The sequence below is a fragment of the Eumetopias jubatus genome, unplaced genomic scaffold (assembly GCF_037043125.1).
Source record: "Eumetopias jubatus isolate StellerSeaLion01/CBP00866 unplaced genomic scaffold, mEumJub1_p1.0 scaffold_7, whole genome shotgun sequence".
In the NCBI taxonomy this organism is placed as follows: domain Eukaryota; kingdom Metazoa; phylum Chordata; class Mammalia; order Carnivora; family Otariidae; genus Eumetopias; species Eumetopias jubatus.
Window position 1 is genome coordinate 15,232,544 of NW_028274813.1, and position 15,875 is coordinate 15,248,418.

The 15,875-nt window shown below is 43.6% G+C and overlaps 2 protein-coding genes across 3 annotated transcripts in view; one reads left to right on the forward strand and one right to left on the reverse strand.

Annotated features, from left to right (window-relative positions):
- Window positions 1-7,062, forward strand: part of PTPN21 (protein tyrosine phosphatase non-receptor type 21) — a 69,778-nt gene extending 62,716 nt beyond the window's left edge. Inside the window, exons 16-19 of the mRNA XM_088024487.1 lie at window positions 1,550-1,678; window positions 1,870-2,104; window positions 2,714-2,874; window positions 3,094-7,062. Coding sequence (XP_087880613.1) covers window positions 1,550-1,678; window positions 1,870-2,104; window positions 2,714-2,874; window positions 3,094-3,222 — 654 coding nt within the window. The 3' untranslated portion in view covers window positions 3,223-7,062. The remainder of the gene's footprint in view (window positions 1-1,549; window positions 1,679-1,869; window positions 2,105-2,713; window positions 2,875-3,093) is intronic.
- A 7,456-nt stretch (window positions 7,063-14,518) lies between these two features.
- SPATA7 (spermatogenesis associated 7) overlaps window positions 14,519-15,875 on the reverse strand; it is a 42,639-nt gene continuing 41,282 nt past the window's right edge. For both annotated transcript variants that reach the window (XM_028095213.2, XM_028095146.2), the window contains exons 11-12: window positions 15,393-15,450; window positions 14,519-15,141 (exon numbers count right to left, since the gene is read on the reverse strand). In XM_028095213.2, coding sequence (XP_027951014.1) covers window positions 14,572-15,141; window positions 15,393-15,450 — 628 coding nt within the window. In that variant the 3' untranslated portion in view covers window positions 14,519-14,571. The remainder of the gene's footprint in view (window positions 15,142-15,392; window positions 15,451-15,875) is intronic.

The window sequence follows — 15,875 nt, forward strand, 5'->3', positions numbered from 1 at the left end:
CATTTTACCTTTTGTGTGTGCTGGCTGGAGACCCAGTGTGTTCATTTTGGGAAGGAGACGACGCTTCCTTATTGGGAGTGAATGAGGAAGTATCCACGGTCAGGAGTTTTTCTTCTTTCCCACATTTTATTTTGTTTGCAAGTGGTATTTGATGAGTGCAGGTTCACGCCTGGGGCTTCCAGAGACCTGGCAGTCTGCCTGCAAATGCGGGTGCCCTTGGTGGTCTTGGGGAATCTGTGCATGTGCTTTTTAATATGGGTATGATTTATTTAAAAACCCAGCGTTTTGGTGGAATAACTCATCCAGTCTCATGACAGGATGGATGAGAACTGAATAAAGTCATTGTCCTATGTGGGTATAGCAGAATCTTCAGGGACCAACTGAAGACCAGTGCAAGGCGGCTGAGCCTCGGAATTCCTAGACCTACCGCTTACCAGCGCTGGGCCTCCCTGTGCTTTCCTCTGAATAAAGCGCTGACACCTCCCCCTCGGGCCTGTCCACAGAGCCCTCCCCCTTGTTCGCTGCTAGCACCCGGGGCTGGCCGCTGAGTGCGCCCGCCGTCAGTGAGGGGATGCAGCCGAGACTCTGGGCCGGCAGCCTTGAATGTGGCTGTGGGCAGAGTAGCACGGGGCCCTTGGGAAGCAGCCACTATGGTCCCCAAATGTCAGCGGGCGTGGGCTTTACCCCAGATCTCCTGACTACGGATCCAGCGACCACTCTGCTACCTTACCCTGTTCTCAAGGAGGTGCTGCCTCAGGTGGAAACTTAGAATCCGTTCAGGGGGGTGATCTTGACTCAAGTTCAGAGGCAAGACCACTTTAAGCAGGAATATTTTTTCTGTCCTAGAAATCTGGTATTTAACCTTGGTTTTGGTTTAATTGTTCCTACTTCTCCCAATGTGTTTAATACTTCGTGAGAGGAAACTGTGTTTGAAATTTAGCATACTCTTATGTTGATACTATTTTGATAAGAAGAAGAATCATAACAACAGCAATAAAAACTATTTATTGAGAACCTATTATGTACAGGCACCATATACATTGCCTCATTTAATTCTGCCAACGGCGCGATGAGGGTACATGACATTTTTATTTTACAGATGAGAACAGAGGGTCAAAGAGGTTAAGCAAATTGTCCCAGGGCACATAGATATTATGTGAATTCAGAGTGTGTAAGTTTAAAAATAGATAGTAATGGGAATTGTATTAACAAGGAAAGGGATAAGAAAAATCTTTGTTCTGAATAATTCAGTTCATCTTTTCGTACTGCCATAAACAAATGCGCATATATGCCTGCATACATACATATATACACATGCACATTAATTAAAATTTAAAGATTTATTTAGAGAGAGCGGGGGAGGAGGGGCAGAGGGAGAGAGAGAGAATCCCCAGCAGACTCCCCACTGAGTGCGGCCCCCAACGTGGGGCTCGACCTCACAACCCTGAGTTCATGACCTGAGCCAAAATCAAGAGTCGGCCGCTTAACCGACTGAGCCACCCAGGCACCCCACACATTAATTTTTTTAAAAACTCTTTTCTAATTTCAGGTCTCTGTCAGTGGAATTGAGTGGGATTATATTGCCACACAGGGGCCACTACAGAATACCTGTCAGGACTTTTGGCAGATGGTGTGGGAACAGGGAATTGCCATTATAGCAATGGTGACCGCAGAAGAGGTAAGTGCTCATTTCCCTTAATTGATTTCCTCAGCCTGAGAACAGTTCGTGTTGATCCTGGGGGCTCCTGACCTTTAAAGGAGGAGGGACAGGGTGGGGTTGCGGTTCTGCATTTCAGACATGCAGTCTGTATGAAAGGGTCTCCGCTGCTGGATCTGGTGTTGTGTTCTGACTGCATGCGTCCTTCACAGGAGGGCGGCAGGGAGAAGAGCTTCAGGTACTGGCCTCGACTGGGTTCCCGGCACAACACAGTCACCTACGGGAGGTTTAAGATCACAACGCGGTTCCGCACGGACTCCGGCTGCTATGCCACCACAGGCTTGAAGCTGAAGCACCTGCTCACGGGGCAGGAGAGGACTGTCTGGCATCTCCAGTACACAGACTGGCCCGAGCACGGCTGTCCCGAGGGCCTCACGGGCTTCTTATGTAAGTGTCTTCGTACCAGCACAGCCTCTGCTTAAATCATCCACACGGAGGAAGATTTCAGCTCCTGAAAATATTTCCTTTATGATGTCTCATAGAGGCTTTGGACTTGCTTTATTATTTTTTTTCTTAAGATTTTATTCATTTATTTGAGAGAGAGATTGAGAGCATGAGCTGGGGGAGCACGACAGAGGCAGAGGGAGAAGGAGGCTCCCTGCCGAGCAGTGAGCCCGATGCGGGGCTCGATCCCGGGACCCTGGGATCATGAGCCGAGCCGAAGGCAGACGCTTAACCCACTGTGCCACCTAGGTGCCGCTGGACTTGCTTTAAAATAAAGGCTTTAAGTGTTTAGAGGAGGCTTAACAGAAAAAAGTTTTTAAAGTATGGTTTGGTGGCGAGTAGAAGGACTCTTAGAGACTGTCTCCTCCACCTCATTTTGTAGGGGAGCAGAGGCAGTGACGATCACACTGTGATCGGTTAGCAGTTGGGGGTATTAATTGGCACCCAGGGCTCTTTTTCCAGAGTCCTCCTAATCAGTGATGATAATCTGGAAATTGTCACTTTGATGGGCCTTAATCTCTGTTAATTTTCTGTTTCATTGATATTCCACAGCATACCTTGAGGAGATCCAGTCTGTTCGACGCCATACAAATAGTACCAGTGAACCAAGAAGTCCCAACCCTCCGTTGCTGGTCCATTGCAGTGCTGGGGTGGGAAGGACTGGCGTCGTCATTTTGTCGGAGATCATGATCGCCTGTCTGGAACACAATGAGGTACGAGGTCCTTGTTGGTCAGGGGGAGAAGCAGGCCGGGCACGAGGCTGGGGAAGAAAGGAACTGGTGACCTACCAGTTCTCTCTGAACAAGTTCCCCGGAGGCTTCTTCTAGAAGATGCTAAGGTAGGAAAGTGTCTGTGTCTTGACCGGAGTTCTGCTGGGACTGCTCCCCTCTCTGCGGGGACTGCGTCCCACTCACCCCTGTCTCTCCATCCAGGTGCTGGACATCCCCCGGGTGCTGGACATGTTGCGGCAGCAGAGAATGATGATGGTGCAGACCCTCTGCCAGTACACGTTCGTGTACCGAGTTCTCATTCAGTTCCTGAAGAGCTCAAGGCTCATATAGGCTCCCACGGCTCGTGACGGGGACCCGATGGTGTGACGCGATGACAGCTGACAAGAGCGCTTGCCTGACTCGTGTCTCCTCGCGGCCACGAGTGGCGCCTGGACGGTGGCGCACGCAGGGAGCCATGCAGAGCACAGGGCCGGGCAAGGGCTGAAGGAGACGCACGCGGTCCCCAGGGCCTTGCCCCCTCCCATCTCTGATTTGCAGCACTTGCACACTTTGTAGAGGTTGTTTGCTACACAGTTCTCTGTTGTACCGAAGCTGTGCCGGGCAGCTTGGGCAATCAGTAAGGCGTATCGATCTCTATCTTGGACATCTTGGAATTTTATTTTATGACTAAAGTATTTGGGGTTTTCTTGTTGAGAAACTGAACTTTCCATGGGGATGGTCCACAGGTGTGATTGGTTCCTATGTAAGTTTGTATTTAAAACCATGGTACTATCTCTTGTTATTTTTTTAAAAAACCTTAACAACTTAGTTACCAAACCCAAAACTACAAGAAGAATCTAAAAGTGTTATTTTGAAACATAGAAAGCATTTTTATATTCAGAAAATTTTTTATCCTAAAATATTCTATATATTTGTACCTTCTCTATTTTCCAAACAAGAGTTCAGCTCATTAAGTTACTGAAATGAATCAGTTACTGTAAGAGAAAGTCGGGAAGGAAGGCACATTATTGGAAATGTGAGACAATACTCAGAGTCACTATTTTTTTTCAGTATTATTTATAAACCTAAACGAGTTTGATCTTATTGGCAGAAACTGAAGTGAAAAACAATTGCATAGGTTGGTTTTAAGCACTTTGTTGTTAAAGACAAATCTGAATTTTAGTATATGTGTTGCCTGATAGATGAGACGGTAACAGTGAGTATCCAGAAATGTTTGGAAGAAGTAAGGGCTAAGCGTATGTGGGGTGGTCAGGGCGAGAGTAAGTGCAGCGGAAATGCAAGATGGCAAACGCAAGATGCCTTTGACAGAAGTACAGTATTAACTCTGCTCAGACTGAGAGGCTGGGATGGAGAGAGGGGGCCCGGGGGATGGCGGCTGAGCCCCCAGAGGGGAGGTACCCCCAGGAAGTTCACGTCACTCTCCGTGACTCACTTTGTTTCCTTAGAGTTCTTGTACCTAAACATCTATTCCTTTTTAATAGTCAGGTTCATATTACCATGAAAAGAAGCCTTGAAGAGGCTTTATTTTCTTCTGATTGGAAGAAGGGAAGAGTTAGTAATAGTTTCACCCATTTCCCAAAACTGCAGCCCAGACTACTTGTGGGGCCCCCAGAGATCGCTGTGCTGTTCAAGAGGTGCTGGGGTTTTTAGCTCCCCGATCCCCTAACTTCACCCCTGAGGTCAATGTTAGCTTCTTGGTTCCTCCCCGCCCCCCACCCTGTTCCGGTGCACCGATCGCATCCCGGTGGCTGAGCTAGAGAGGGAGAGTGTGGCCTTTGGTCAGGGCTATGAGGGACTTGAGTAGGTAAGGACTTACTGGGTACGTTTCACTGAGGAGCCATCTCATTTTTCCTTCTGAGGCTGCTTCTCTAAAATGCAGAGCTTCCAAAATGCCACATCCAGGGCTATTCCCCGAATGACATGTCCAAGGGATGGTTCTGATTCCCACGTTCACTCCGAAGACAGTTTAACTCACTGTTGAACGTGACTGCCGAGTGTGTGTTGTCAGCTGGGAGACCCGATTTGCTTCATACGGTGTGGATCTGCCTATCTCTGGGTTACCCAGAAACCAACCCTTAAGAGGGTCATTCAGGAGATAGTAATGAAAACGACTACTGGAAGTGGACACATTGCTCACTTAGGGACAAGATGTTAATTTTAAACCTGAAATTGTTTTAAGAGTCCTGTTTAAATAACAGTAGACCCAAGTGTAAATACTGAGAAAGAGCTCCCAGAATGGGATAAGGATTTTTATGATCATATTTCCCATCTCCACACTGAATAAAGGATGGGAGTGTTTTCAGTGTTTTTGGTTTTTTTTCTTCCATGGTACGTTTTTTTTTTTTTAAATGCTTTTCTGTCAGGTTTAAACATTTTGAAGTGTTCCATTGACAAGAACATACTGTAAAACAAAAATCTAAAGAGTAATATATGGTATATTTGTGTTCCAGTTGTAATAATTATAAGTAGATTACTTCTGAGGGCTAAATTACACTATTTAAATGTCATTCTTAAAATGTCACATGTTTGACCAGCTTCTAAGACCCATGTAATTTTTTGTCCCTTTTGAATAAACTTTTTCAGTTAGTGAATATGAAAGTATTTCTGAATAAAAATCGACATTACTGGACTTTGAAGTAATGTGATTTTCAAGAGCAAACTGTACAACATTTAGGCTTCATAGGTTTACCACCACCGAATGGAGAATGTTGCTGTCTGCCAAAGTTACACAATGCTTCGCTATCTCAGTGTCTCTTTAGTTCCTTGAGATTCTAAATTTCATAGCAAAATTACCAAAATGTACATTTTCACAAAAAGTAGGTTACAAACCAGTGTTTTCCAATGGATTGATTTTGGCATCTCTGGCATCAGTCTTCCTGATTAGTGGGGTCTTTTGATGAAATATTCTCCTGAGAGTTTTGAGCACAGAAAAGTGTTCATTTAGAATGTTAAGTGCAGTCATTAGTAATTACTTTCCTCTGGAACGCCTACTGTGAAGTATTCTGAAAACCCTAGTATTTAGCCTTCAAAACCCTTTGGCAGAATAAAAACAGAAGGTGGATGGACCTGTCCTTCCTTTGAAGCTTCCAGAAAGAGCAAGGTCTAGGCAGAAACACAGAGGAAGAGTGTGTCGGGGGGAGGATTGAGTGATGACATTAATCAAGGCCAACTTTTCTGAGAAGCTTTCATCGTCAGAAGAAAGCCCCTTTAGGATGGGTTGATATGTTAATATCCACAACATTTAGAAGATACATATGTATATGTTATATATATAATATAAAACCTCATGTTTTAAAATGTACAACTGGAGGTCAGCTGCACTGTAGGAACAGGTTTAAGATTTGCATGAACAAATGGAAGCAAGAATTGCTGTTTGTTGTAAATTGTTTTTAAAATCAGACTTTTCTTTTAAAGTTTTAATTTATTTATTCATTTTAAGCAATCTCTGCACCCAACATGGGGTTCAGATTCATGACCCTGAGATCCGGAGTCACATGCTCCTTCGACTGAGCCAGTCAGGTGCCCCTAAAATCGGACTTTTTAAAGGAACTCTTCGGGATATAAATTTAGGGAACTTGTTTCCCATCAAGATTTCATGTGGAGCAAGCCAAAACTATCTTTTTTTTTTTTCCAGTTTAAAGTTTATTTTAAAAAAGAGATCTAAATTGGAGGGGCTCTTTATTGAGCTGAGAGACATTTCAAAAATAGAGGAATAAGTACAGTAAGAATTTGCCTGGAAAAACATTTCTCAAAAGAACATGACTTTTTCAAACTCCTCTAGATAAGGGCTCTGTTCCAGTATCTACAATTATAGAGAAATGAGGAAAAATCTGAAAGTCCAGTTATTTAAAGTTTGCACGTGTTGGGGATGAGTGGATTGAGGATTTTAGGAAACCATTGACGGGGTCCTCAGGCGGTTAAGGTGGCATAGTTTTCTGTATATTACAGTCAGTTCCCAAATAAAAATTATGCTCTAAAAGTTCAGATGTATGTGTGTGGAATTATTGAGAAAAACAGTAATATTTCCCCTTCTAAACAGTATTCCAAGTGGGTGTTAACTCTCCTGGTTTGTCCTCCCAAAGCTTGTTTGGTATAGAACCAAGTCGCCATAATCTGTACTCTGGAAAATACGCAGAGTTTTCTCTCTGCTGCACCCTGGTGGTGAGGTGGGAGAACGAATTCTCTGCCTGGTGGTAGGGACTGAGGCTCGCCAAGCAGTTGGTCAACTTGATCAGTGTTTGCTGAGAGAACTCCGCATCAGGGAAGATCCCATCGTGTGTTACAGAAACTCGACGGCTCAGGAAGGCTAGGGGACGGATCGGGACGTGGGATGATGTGAGCGGGGTGCCACCTCCGAAAGCACCCGTGAGGCAGGGCGGGGTGAAGGAGGGTGAATGGGCAAACTCCCTTACCTTTCCTGTTGCGCCTGAACTCCTCTCCCTTTCCTGGCACTGGCGTCACATGGAAAGCAGATGATGGGCCAAGAAGGAGGTTTAAGGTCTGCAGTACCTTGCAGTTCCAAGGCAAATGTCTCCACGCAAAGGGTATCTAGGTCACACATACAGAACGTACAGTCTGGCACACATCCTGTTTCCAAAATGTTTAAATTACCCCTCGTATTTGGGAAATTAGTTTTCAAAAATCTAGAGTAACTTTTCCCAATATGTTGATGGATTAAGGGATAGTAGCCACTTTAAATTATGCTTCAGTAGTATCGGTAAGTACAGATGGATGACAAGAAAGGAATAATTGTCTTTGGACTTCTAACTGGAACTACCAGTATGGATGTTGACTTGAAAAATTACTAGCTGTATAAATCTCGATCATTATTTAGTTATTTTTTTAGTTTTGTGGCGTGTCATGTAAAAAGACTTAAAATCTCTAAAATCCCCTGGCTTTGGATCTATAATATAGTGTCTCTACACTTACTATAGCAATACCCGATGCTACTGTAATCAATCTACAGTTTTAACTGAGCTGGTTGGTTTTTAAGCTGTGTAAAAATATCAGTACTCTATATAAGTTGTCAAATGTCCACACTATGGGCATTTTAAGTGTGCATGTGTATTTTAAATTCACACTCTAAAAACTTGTAGGGAAAAAAATCTACAGTATTCACTCTTAGGAGCGAGTCTATGCCAAAGAAATTCAGGTTGGGTTATCTGGGTTAACCAGAACATGAATCTGGCCTCAATTTGGGGGGTAGGTTGATGACACTAGTACAGAATTAATGATGACTGGCTTTCCATTTCAACCTGCTCACTCATCAGCTGAGAAAATCTGAACAAATGAATGAGGGATAGAAGCTCAGTCACTCATTTTTTTAGAAGAATGCAAACGTCATAGGTCATATGCGATCATAAGTGCTGGGAGGCTGTCCTAGAAGTTTATTAGAAATCACTTGAAATTAATGGACCACTGAATGAGACAAGATCTTTTTCCTTATTTTATACTGCTATTCTTCAAAATGTAATTTGATCTTAGAGTTAACTATCCCCAAAGGATCTAATGGTTTTGCGGTTTTACTGGAATAAAACCAGTGCAAATACTGGTTCCGGCCAAGTAGCCTGAGAAAGTAAATATTCTCCAGAGGTGACAAACTTATTTCCAGAAGAGATTTTTTTTAAAACAAGGTTAAAAAATAGTACAAAATTCAGGTTAACCCTCAGGAGTTAAAAGGTGAAAGAAAACAAACTAGAATTTGTAACAAGTTTTAGGCCAGTGGAGCTCTAATGGGTTTTATTTACATAGTTTCATTTTTTATGGCAGGGCAGAGAAATTGAAGCAGTAGTTATTGTGTAGGGATGATTCTTAATGCTTTGAAACTTCTCCGTTAATATCAGCTTGGACCCTTCCATATTAGAGTTTCTCAATTCTGTATTAAAGTAAGCAGCTTAATTTCTTATAGAATTGAGCTATTACACAATTATAAGTATATGCAATTTCTAAGCAACACAAAATGAGGGGAAAAATAAAAATATTCATTCGTATATCCAGCCATTTTAAAAGCTTGGATATTTACCTTACTCAACAGATTGGCACAGGGCCATTGGAATATATGTTTGCTTTTTTACTGTATTCTCATGTAATTTTTTATATTATGATATAAAACAGATTTTTTATCATGCAAATGTTAAATATTTTCCTATGAAAACACCTCAATGTTTCATTCTATTGTGCTTAAAGGAGGAAATATTCTGAGATATAAATACGCAGTTTGGCTCTGTTGAAGAATTACACTGTAACAAACCAGAAATTTGTTGTGTATTTCTGAGTTATATGATCTGGTTAAAAACTGAAACAATACAAACCCTACCCACAGTGAATTTAGCAGAGCATAGTTTAAAAATCAACATCTAGATAGCAAGTGTATTTAAGTAAAAATTCCCACAGAAGTTAATATGATTTAACAGACCTAATAAACCCAAAATTTGGAGAAAATTTATATGAAATACATTTTCTTAGGAAGTTGCCCTATAATTCAAGCAATGCATTGGGAATTCTATCTTTTGACATGCTAGTATAAAGAGTTGTCTAGCATTATTTTCTAGTTTAAAAAGCAATTTTAAGTGCTGTCTGAAGATTAATAATGTAAAAATGTATAGTCAGAGGAACTTAATTATTCTAAAAACCATCATTGGTTTGTAAAATTGTGTACATTTAATGGGCAAAAAAGTATGAATGACTGTATTTAATATATGTGAAATGAATGTATTAGTTTTTGCCATAAAAATAAATATTGAAGATATAACTCGTGTGAATATATTAGTACAATTAAAGCTATTTTGCTTGTGTTTTTTTCACTCTAGATCTTATTGCATGGAGGCATATAATTAGTCCCATTTCCCCACTGGATTTATTCTTTATATTAATTAATTAACTAATTTATAAGAGAGAGTGCGAGAGTGCAAGCATACGGGTGCACACGGGAGGAGGGGCAGAGGGAGAGGGAGAGAATGTTAAGCAGGGCTCCACGCCCAGCACAGAGCCCCATCTCATGACCCTGGGATCGTGACCCGAGCTGAAATCAAGAGTTGAGCACTTAGTCAACTGAGCTGCCCAGGCATCCTCTCTGCTGGATTATTTTAAATAATCTGGGGTGCCCGGGTGGCTCAGATGGTTAAGCGTCCGCCCTCGGCGGGGGTCCTGGGATCGAGCCCGTGGGGAGCATGCTTCTCCCTCTCATTCTACTCCTCCCCCCTGCTTGTGCTGTCTCGCGCTCTCTGTCAAATAAAATCGGAGAGGAGGAGAGGAGGGGAGGGGAGAGGAGAGCTCCTCACACCTCCAGCCCTGGAGTGGAGCTTTTTTTAGACCAGCAACAGCAGCACTGGAAATTTGTTAGAAATTCAAATTCTCTCGGGGCGCCTGGGTGGCGCAGGGGTTAAACGTCTGCCTTCTGCTCAGGTCATGATCCCGGGGCCTGGGATTGAGCACCGCATGGGGCTCCCTGCTCAGCGGGAAGCCCGCTTCTCCTTCTGACCCTCTCCCCTCTCATGCTCTCTCTCTCAAATAAATAAATAAAATATTTTAAAAAAGAAATTCAAATTCTCCAGGGTTGTCCTGGGTCTGAAAATTCTGAATCCGAAGCTAGCAGGGAGGAGGCCCAGAAATCGGCCTTCACAAGTTCTCCAGGTGATTCTGACATGCGTTCAGCGTGAGAACCACTGCTTCCATAACTTAAAAAGCCACAGGGGTTCCAGAGATCTCAAGTTGGGATTCCTTACACAGCCAGATGTGAACGCTACTTCACGTGGAAAAAGGGATTTTGCAGAAAAAGATTTTATTTGACAGAGACACAGCAAAGAGGGAACGCAAGCTGGGGGAGTGGGAGATCATGACCTGAGCCAAAGGCAGACACCCAACCAACTGAGCCGTCCAGGTGTCCCAAGATTTTAGTTTTAATATGCCAGAGTTAGCCTTGGCTTAATTCCTAGGGGCTTTAGAAATTATCGTTGAGCTAATGAAGATCTAGAAGTAGCTGGTTACCCTTCATGCACTGGTCCGGCCGTGAGGGCATTGAGCCCCACGTTGGGCTCTGCTTCTCCCTCTCCCTCTGCTGCTCCCCCTGCTCGTGCTCTCTTGCTCATTCTCTCCTCTCTCAAATAAAATCTTAAAAAAATAAAATCTTTGGATCATCTAGTCCAAACCCTTAAACCAGGGTCCAGGGTAAATTAGTTCACAGGCAACCTCGCAACTAATTGATCCACTTGGCAAATTGTCTTGCCCTGTAAAAGCCGCTCTGATCTTTCCTGATTGGCTTCACTGGGGGAAAAAAAAAGTGAGTTTTAAAAGTAAGCCTTCTCAGGAAGATGCTAATTTATATTTTATACCATGTAAAACGTGAGCAAATGAGGAAATTTTCTTGTAATTTAGCAGTTTGCTACATTCTCCCTTCCATGGGGAATTTGCACTTTGAGTGTTTTCCCCCTAACCTCCCCTGTGCCTAAGCCTCTCCTCTAGCTTCAACTGTCTCCCTCCGTGAACAAATGCATTCGTTCTCAAGCAGACAAGGATCCAAAGAGAAATGTCTTTCATCTTAAGAAGCCCATAGTCTAGACTGGAGAGAAACTAGGCACATAAACAATATTATAATTCATACTATAGATCTGAGAGATCCCAGATCCCAGAGCAAGTGGGACAAATGTTAGGGCAATCAGACAAGGTCTCATGGTGTTACAATCTGGGCTGTCAGGGAAGGCCCAAGAGGGCAGTACAGGGGAAACGATATTCTGAGCTGGTAGCAAGTACGAAGGGTTGGCGGGGGGGGGGGGGGGGAGATGGCCGGGGGGGGGAGAGAGAGAGAGGGAGGGAGAGAGGACCTCTGCCAAGTTTAAGGAACAAGTAATTCGCTGTGCTAGACAATTAGGATGTTTGGGGGAGGATGGCAGATGAGCTGGGAAGGAGGATGACTTAATAAAGAATGGAAAGGGCCCTGGACTTTATCTTGTCAGCAAGAGGAAACTCTCAAACGTGGTTGTTTTTGAAGGGAGTGGTGACAGGATCTGCGTTAGAATAGCAGCTGTGAGTATTTAGTCCACATACAACCTATTTAGTTCTTAGAGCCCAGCGGCGAAGGCTCTGAATTACAAGCATTCAACAACCGAGGCCGCCCACAGAGGCTGGTGACCCGGCTTCCCGTCACAGCTCGCGAGGATCAGACCCAGGCGGTGTGTCCCACAGGCTCACTCTTCACCCCAGAGAGCGGGGTGGAGGATGGACCGCGGCAGGAGGGGGGAGAGGAGAGACTAAGACGCTGCCGGAAGACTCTAAGCCAGTGTTTCCCAAACGTAACGTGCACTTCCCATCTTTGCACAACTTTTGCCAGAACCAAGCACCACTTTTGATATTTCTTTAAACCAACACATCTAAGCTTGAACTTTAAAGGGAAACCGGAGGACGATGACGACGACAACCACAACAAAATACCCTAAAAGGTACAAAAATGAGGATGGGTCATGGTCCTAGAGACAAAAAGCTGTACCCAGAGTTAGAGGTGGGAGACCAGACATGGCAAAGCAGGAAATGGCAGGCCTGAGGCTGAGCCCCAAGCGTGGAGAACCAGCAAGAAGCCAGTTAGCGAGAACCCCTTAAGCAAGATGGCAGCTCCAGGAAAGGGAGGAAAATCGGAGCCAGGGCAGTAAGTCTGAGGTAGTTGCAAGGGTAATGGGGTCAGGGGTTTGTGGAAGACTGACGCTGGGACCGAAGAAAGGAACCCTGGGGGCTGAGAGAAGGATGGAGCCCAAAAAGAGAGGGGTGACTGATGGGGAGGCCCAGGGTGGGAGCCAAGCGTAGGGTTGAGGATCTTTTAGGAGATTGAAGAGGACTGTTGGATGGGAAAGGAAGGGGTTTCCTCAGAAAGTTGGAGGGGGGAGAATTCCACACGTGGGAGCTGAGGGGTAGGTGGGGCTGAGGAAGGGCTGCAGCAGGGTGACTTGGGGCCTACGATATTGGGGGAGTGGGCTGGGTGCTCAGCCCCACTATATTGTACTTTGCAGGTTGTCCCTGAGCCTGAATCCTGAACACAGTGGTGACAATCAGCTTCCCATGAGAGAGATAGATCTTCACCTATATGCCACCAGAAATCAGCTCTAATACCTCCAGTGGTGGTGGGCAGTGTGGGATGATAAAAGCCTGAGTTGAAGACTGGAATACTTGGGGGCCATTGCTAAGTTTCTAGAACATCTGGGTTATCATCATTATTTTGTTTCATCTTTTTATCCTTCATAGTCCCTAGGCATGAAACTGGGACTCGAATATTCAATTACATTATTATAAGCAGTTGAAAAAATATGAATAGAGATGTCTTCTGAGACAAATCTTTTTTTTAAAAAAGATTTTTATTTATTTATTTATTCGACAGAGAGAGAAACAGCGAGAGAGGGAACACAAGCAGGGGGAGTGGCAGAGGGAGAAGCAGGCCTCCTGCTGAGCAGGGAGCCAGATGCGGGGCTCGATCCCAGGACCCTGGGATCATGACCTGAGCCGAAGGCAGACGCTTAATGACTTGAGCTACCCAGGAGCCCCTTCTGAGACATATCTTAATAGTAAATAACCCACTCATGAACTACAAGGCCAAGAGAGTATCAAACCGGGTTGACAGAATGTTTGCCCTCATTAAGAAGGGACAATTTTTCAGAGAGCTGACACTCTGCCCTAGCTCACTGATAACTAGAAAGGCCTTGAAGCTTTAGATATTGCAGGAAAGTGATAAAAAAGAAATTAAAGATACTACAGATAAGGCTTAATGTTTCAAGATCCATGCCAGATCATAAACCATTTCCCATTGCATACAAAATCACTTATGTTTGGGTAAAATATGATCCCCTGAAAGGCAACTTTAGAAATCGTGGCCGACAGATCCTAGGGGGACCCCGTGATTCTCACCTTCTGGCATTCATACCCTTGTATAATATCTCCACTCCTTAAGTGTGGGCAGGACCTGTGACTCACCTCTAACTAAAAGGTAGCAAAGGTGATGGAAAGTCGTTCCTGTGATTACATTGGGTATTATCTCACTAGGCTTCAAGAAGCAAGCAGCGAGGGGTGCCTGGGTGGCTCAGTTGTTGGGCATCTGCCTTCGGCTCAGGTCATGATCCCGAGCCCTGCATCGGGCTCCCTGCTCAGTGGGAGGCCTGCTTCTCCCTCTCCCACTCCCCCTGCTTGTGTTCCCTCTCTTCCTGTATCTCTCAACTGTCAAGTAAATAAAATCTTAAAAAAAAAAAAAAAAAAGCAAGCATCGATGCTGTGGCTGCTTACCAAGTGGTAGGGAATGGTGGGCAGCCTCTAGAAGCTGAGGGCAGCCAATGGCCTGCAAAAAAAAAGCCCTCAGAGCTACAGCTACAGGGAAAGGAATTCTGCCAACAACCTGCAAAGAGTTTGGAAGCAGATTCTTGCCCCAGTCAAGTCTCCAGATGAGACCATAGCTCCAAATGACACCTGGCTTGTAGCCTTGAAACCCAGAGCAGACACATCTAAGATATGCGCAGACTCCTGATACACAGAAATTGTGGGATAAATAATACATGTGTGTAGTTTTAAGCTGCTAATTTAAGGTATTGTTATAGAGCACAGAAAGCAAATACAGAAGTCTTAATATATGAAAGAATAAAACAGAGGAAAAGGAATATTGAATTATTGGCCATTTGGGATATTTATTAATGAAGATCAAACATCCAAAGGTCAGTCCTCAATGCTCATTTCCATGATTTTAAGAGTTGGTCCTGCCATGTCATGACTGCTGTCACCTTGGACACTGTGAAGCTGAAGAGCCGGGGAGAGTTCTGTGCTAAGACAACATAATTCATTTGAACTCTCTGCCTTTTCGGTGTCACTATCCCCTTCAATGACATTCACAGAGGTCTCTTGGACCGTTAAGCTGTCGGAGACACTCGGATTTTTGTCATCCCAAACCGAAGGTCCAAGATTTGTTTCATCATTCACTTGTTGAATTATAACCCCTTCTGAGTACTTTGATTTATAGATGGGCAGGAAAAATTCATTTGGTGAAGAGAGGCTCTCGTTCTCATCCTTTGGTACAGACAATAACATATCCAAAGCTTTTTGGTATTCTTGACGTTCCTGCTGAATTGTGGTATCATGTTTACTTTTATCTTCATTTTCTTCTGAATTCTCAGCCTGTTCAAAATCAAGTAAATTCAGCATATCAGTATCATCCAGCTTTACTGAGTTTTCTCTGGATGTGCAGCCTAAGTCCACCTTCAGGACATGCAGCAGATGGCGCATTTTTTCCTAGGATTAAGACAAGACGGGAATAATTACATTAATTAAGCTAGTCAAATTGAACTGCTTTTGTCTGCAGTGCTGCTCATCTCAGCAGGGTTAACACTTCTTTCATTCCTCCCCGCCCCCCCGCCATACACACAGAAGGTACAAGGGAAAAACAGCACTTGCTTTTAATGCATTTTTTGAGGCTATGGAAAAACTTTAAAATTCTTTCCATATTAGAATTTTTTCTAATGAATGTCTAAAGAAAGACAAACCTCCTCCAAATGATGTTTATTTTGTTTTATGTGTCGCTCAAATAGGCGTTCTAAAAACCTAAAAATGATAAATAGAAATGTTAATGTCTCAAAATCAGAAAATCAATTAAATACAAAATAGCCATGCAATAAGAGAACTACTAAAGGTTGAAAAGTATTTTTTAGATTCTTCTTTTTCTTTCCAAAGCTGAACACTTAATTCTTCCCTGTTCTGTCAAGTTCTCCAATTTGGGAGCTAGTATTGCCATTGTTTCTGAAAGATTATATACCACTTATATTTCTGTGAAAATATTTTAAAAGAGATCCAACAATAGCCCTGCCACACACCAAAAAGCATTTTTCCCTCTCACGCACATATATAAACACCAAAAGCCTCTCCCTCCCCTTCTCTTTCACATACACAAACCCCCCAAACCAAACCCTAAAGGAAATTCTCTTATAGTTATTTTACAATGCATCCTCAATTATACTTGAAAAAAAAAT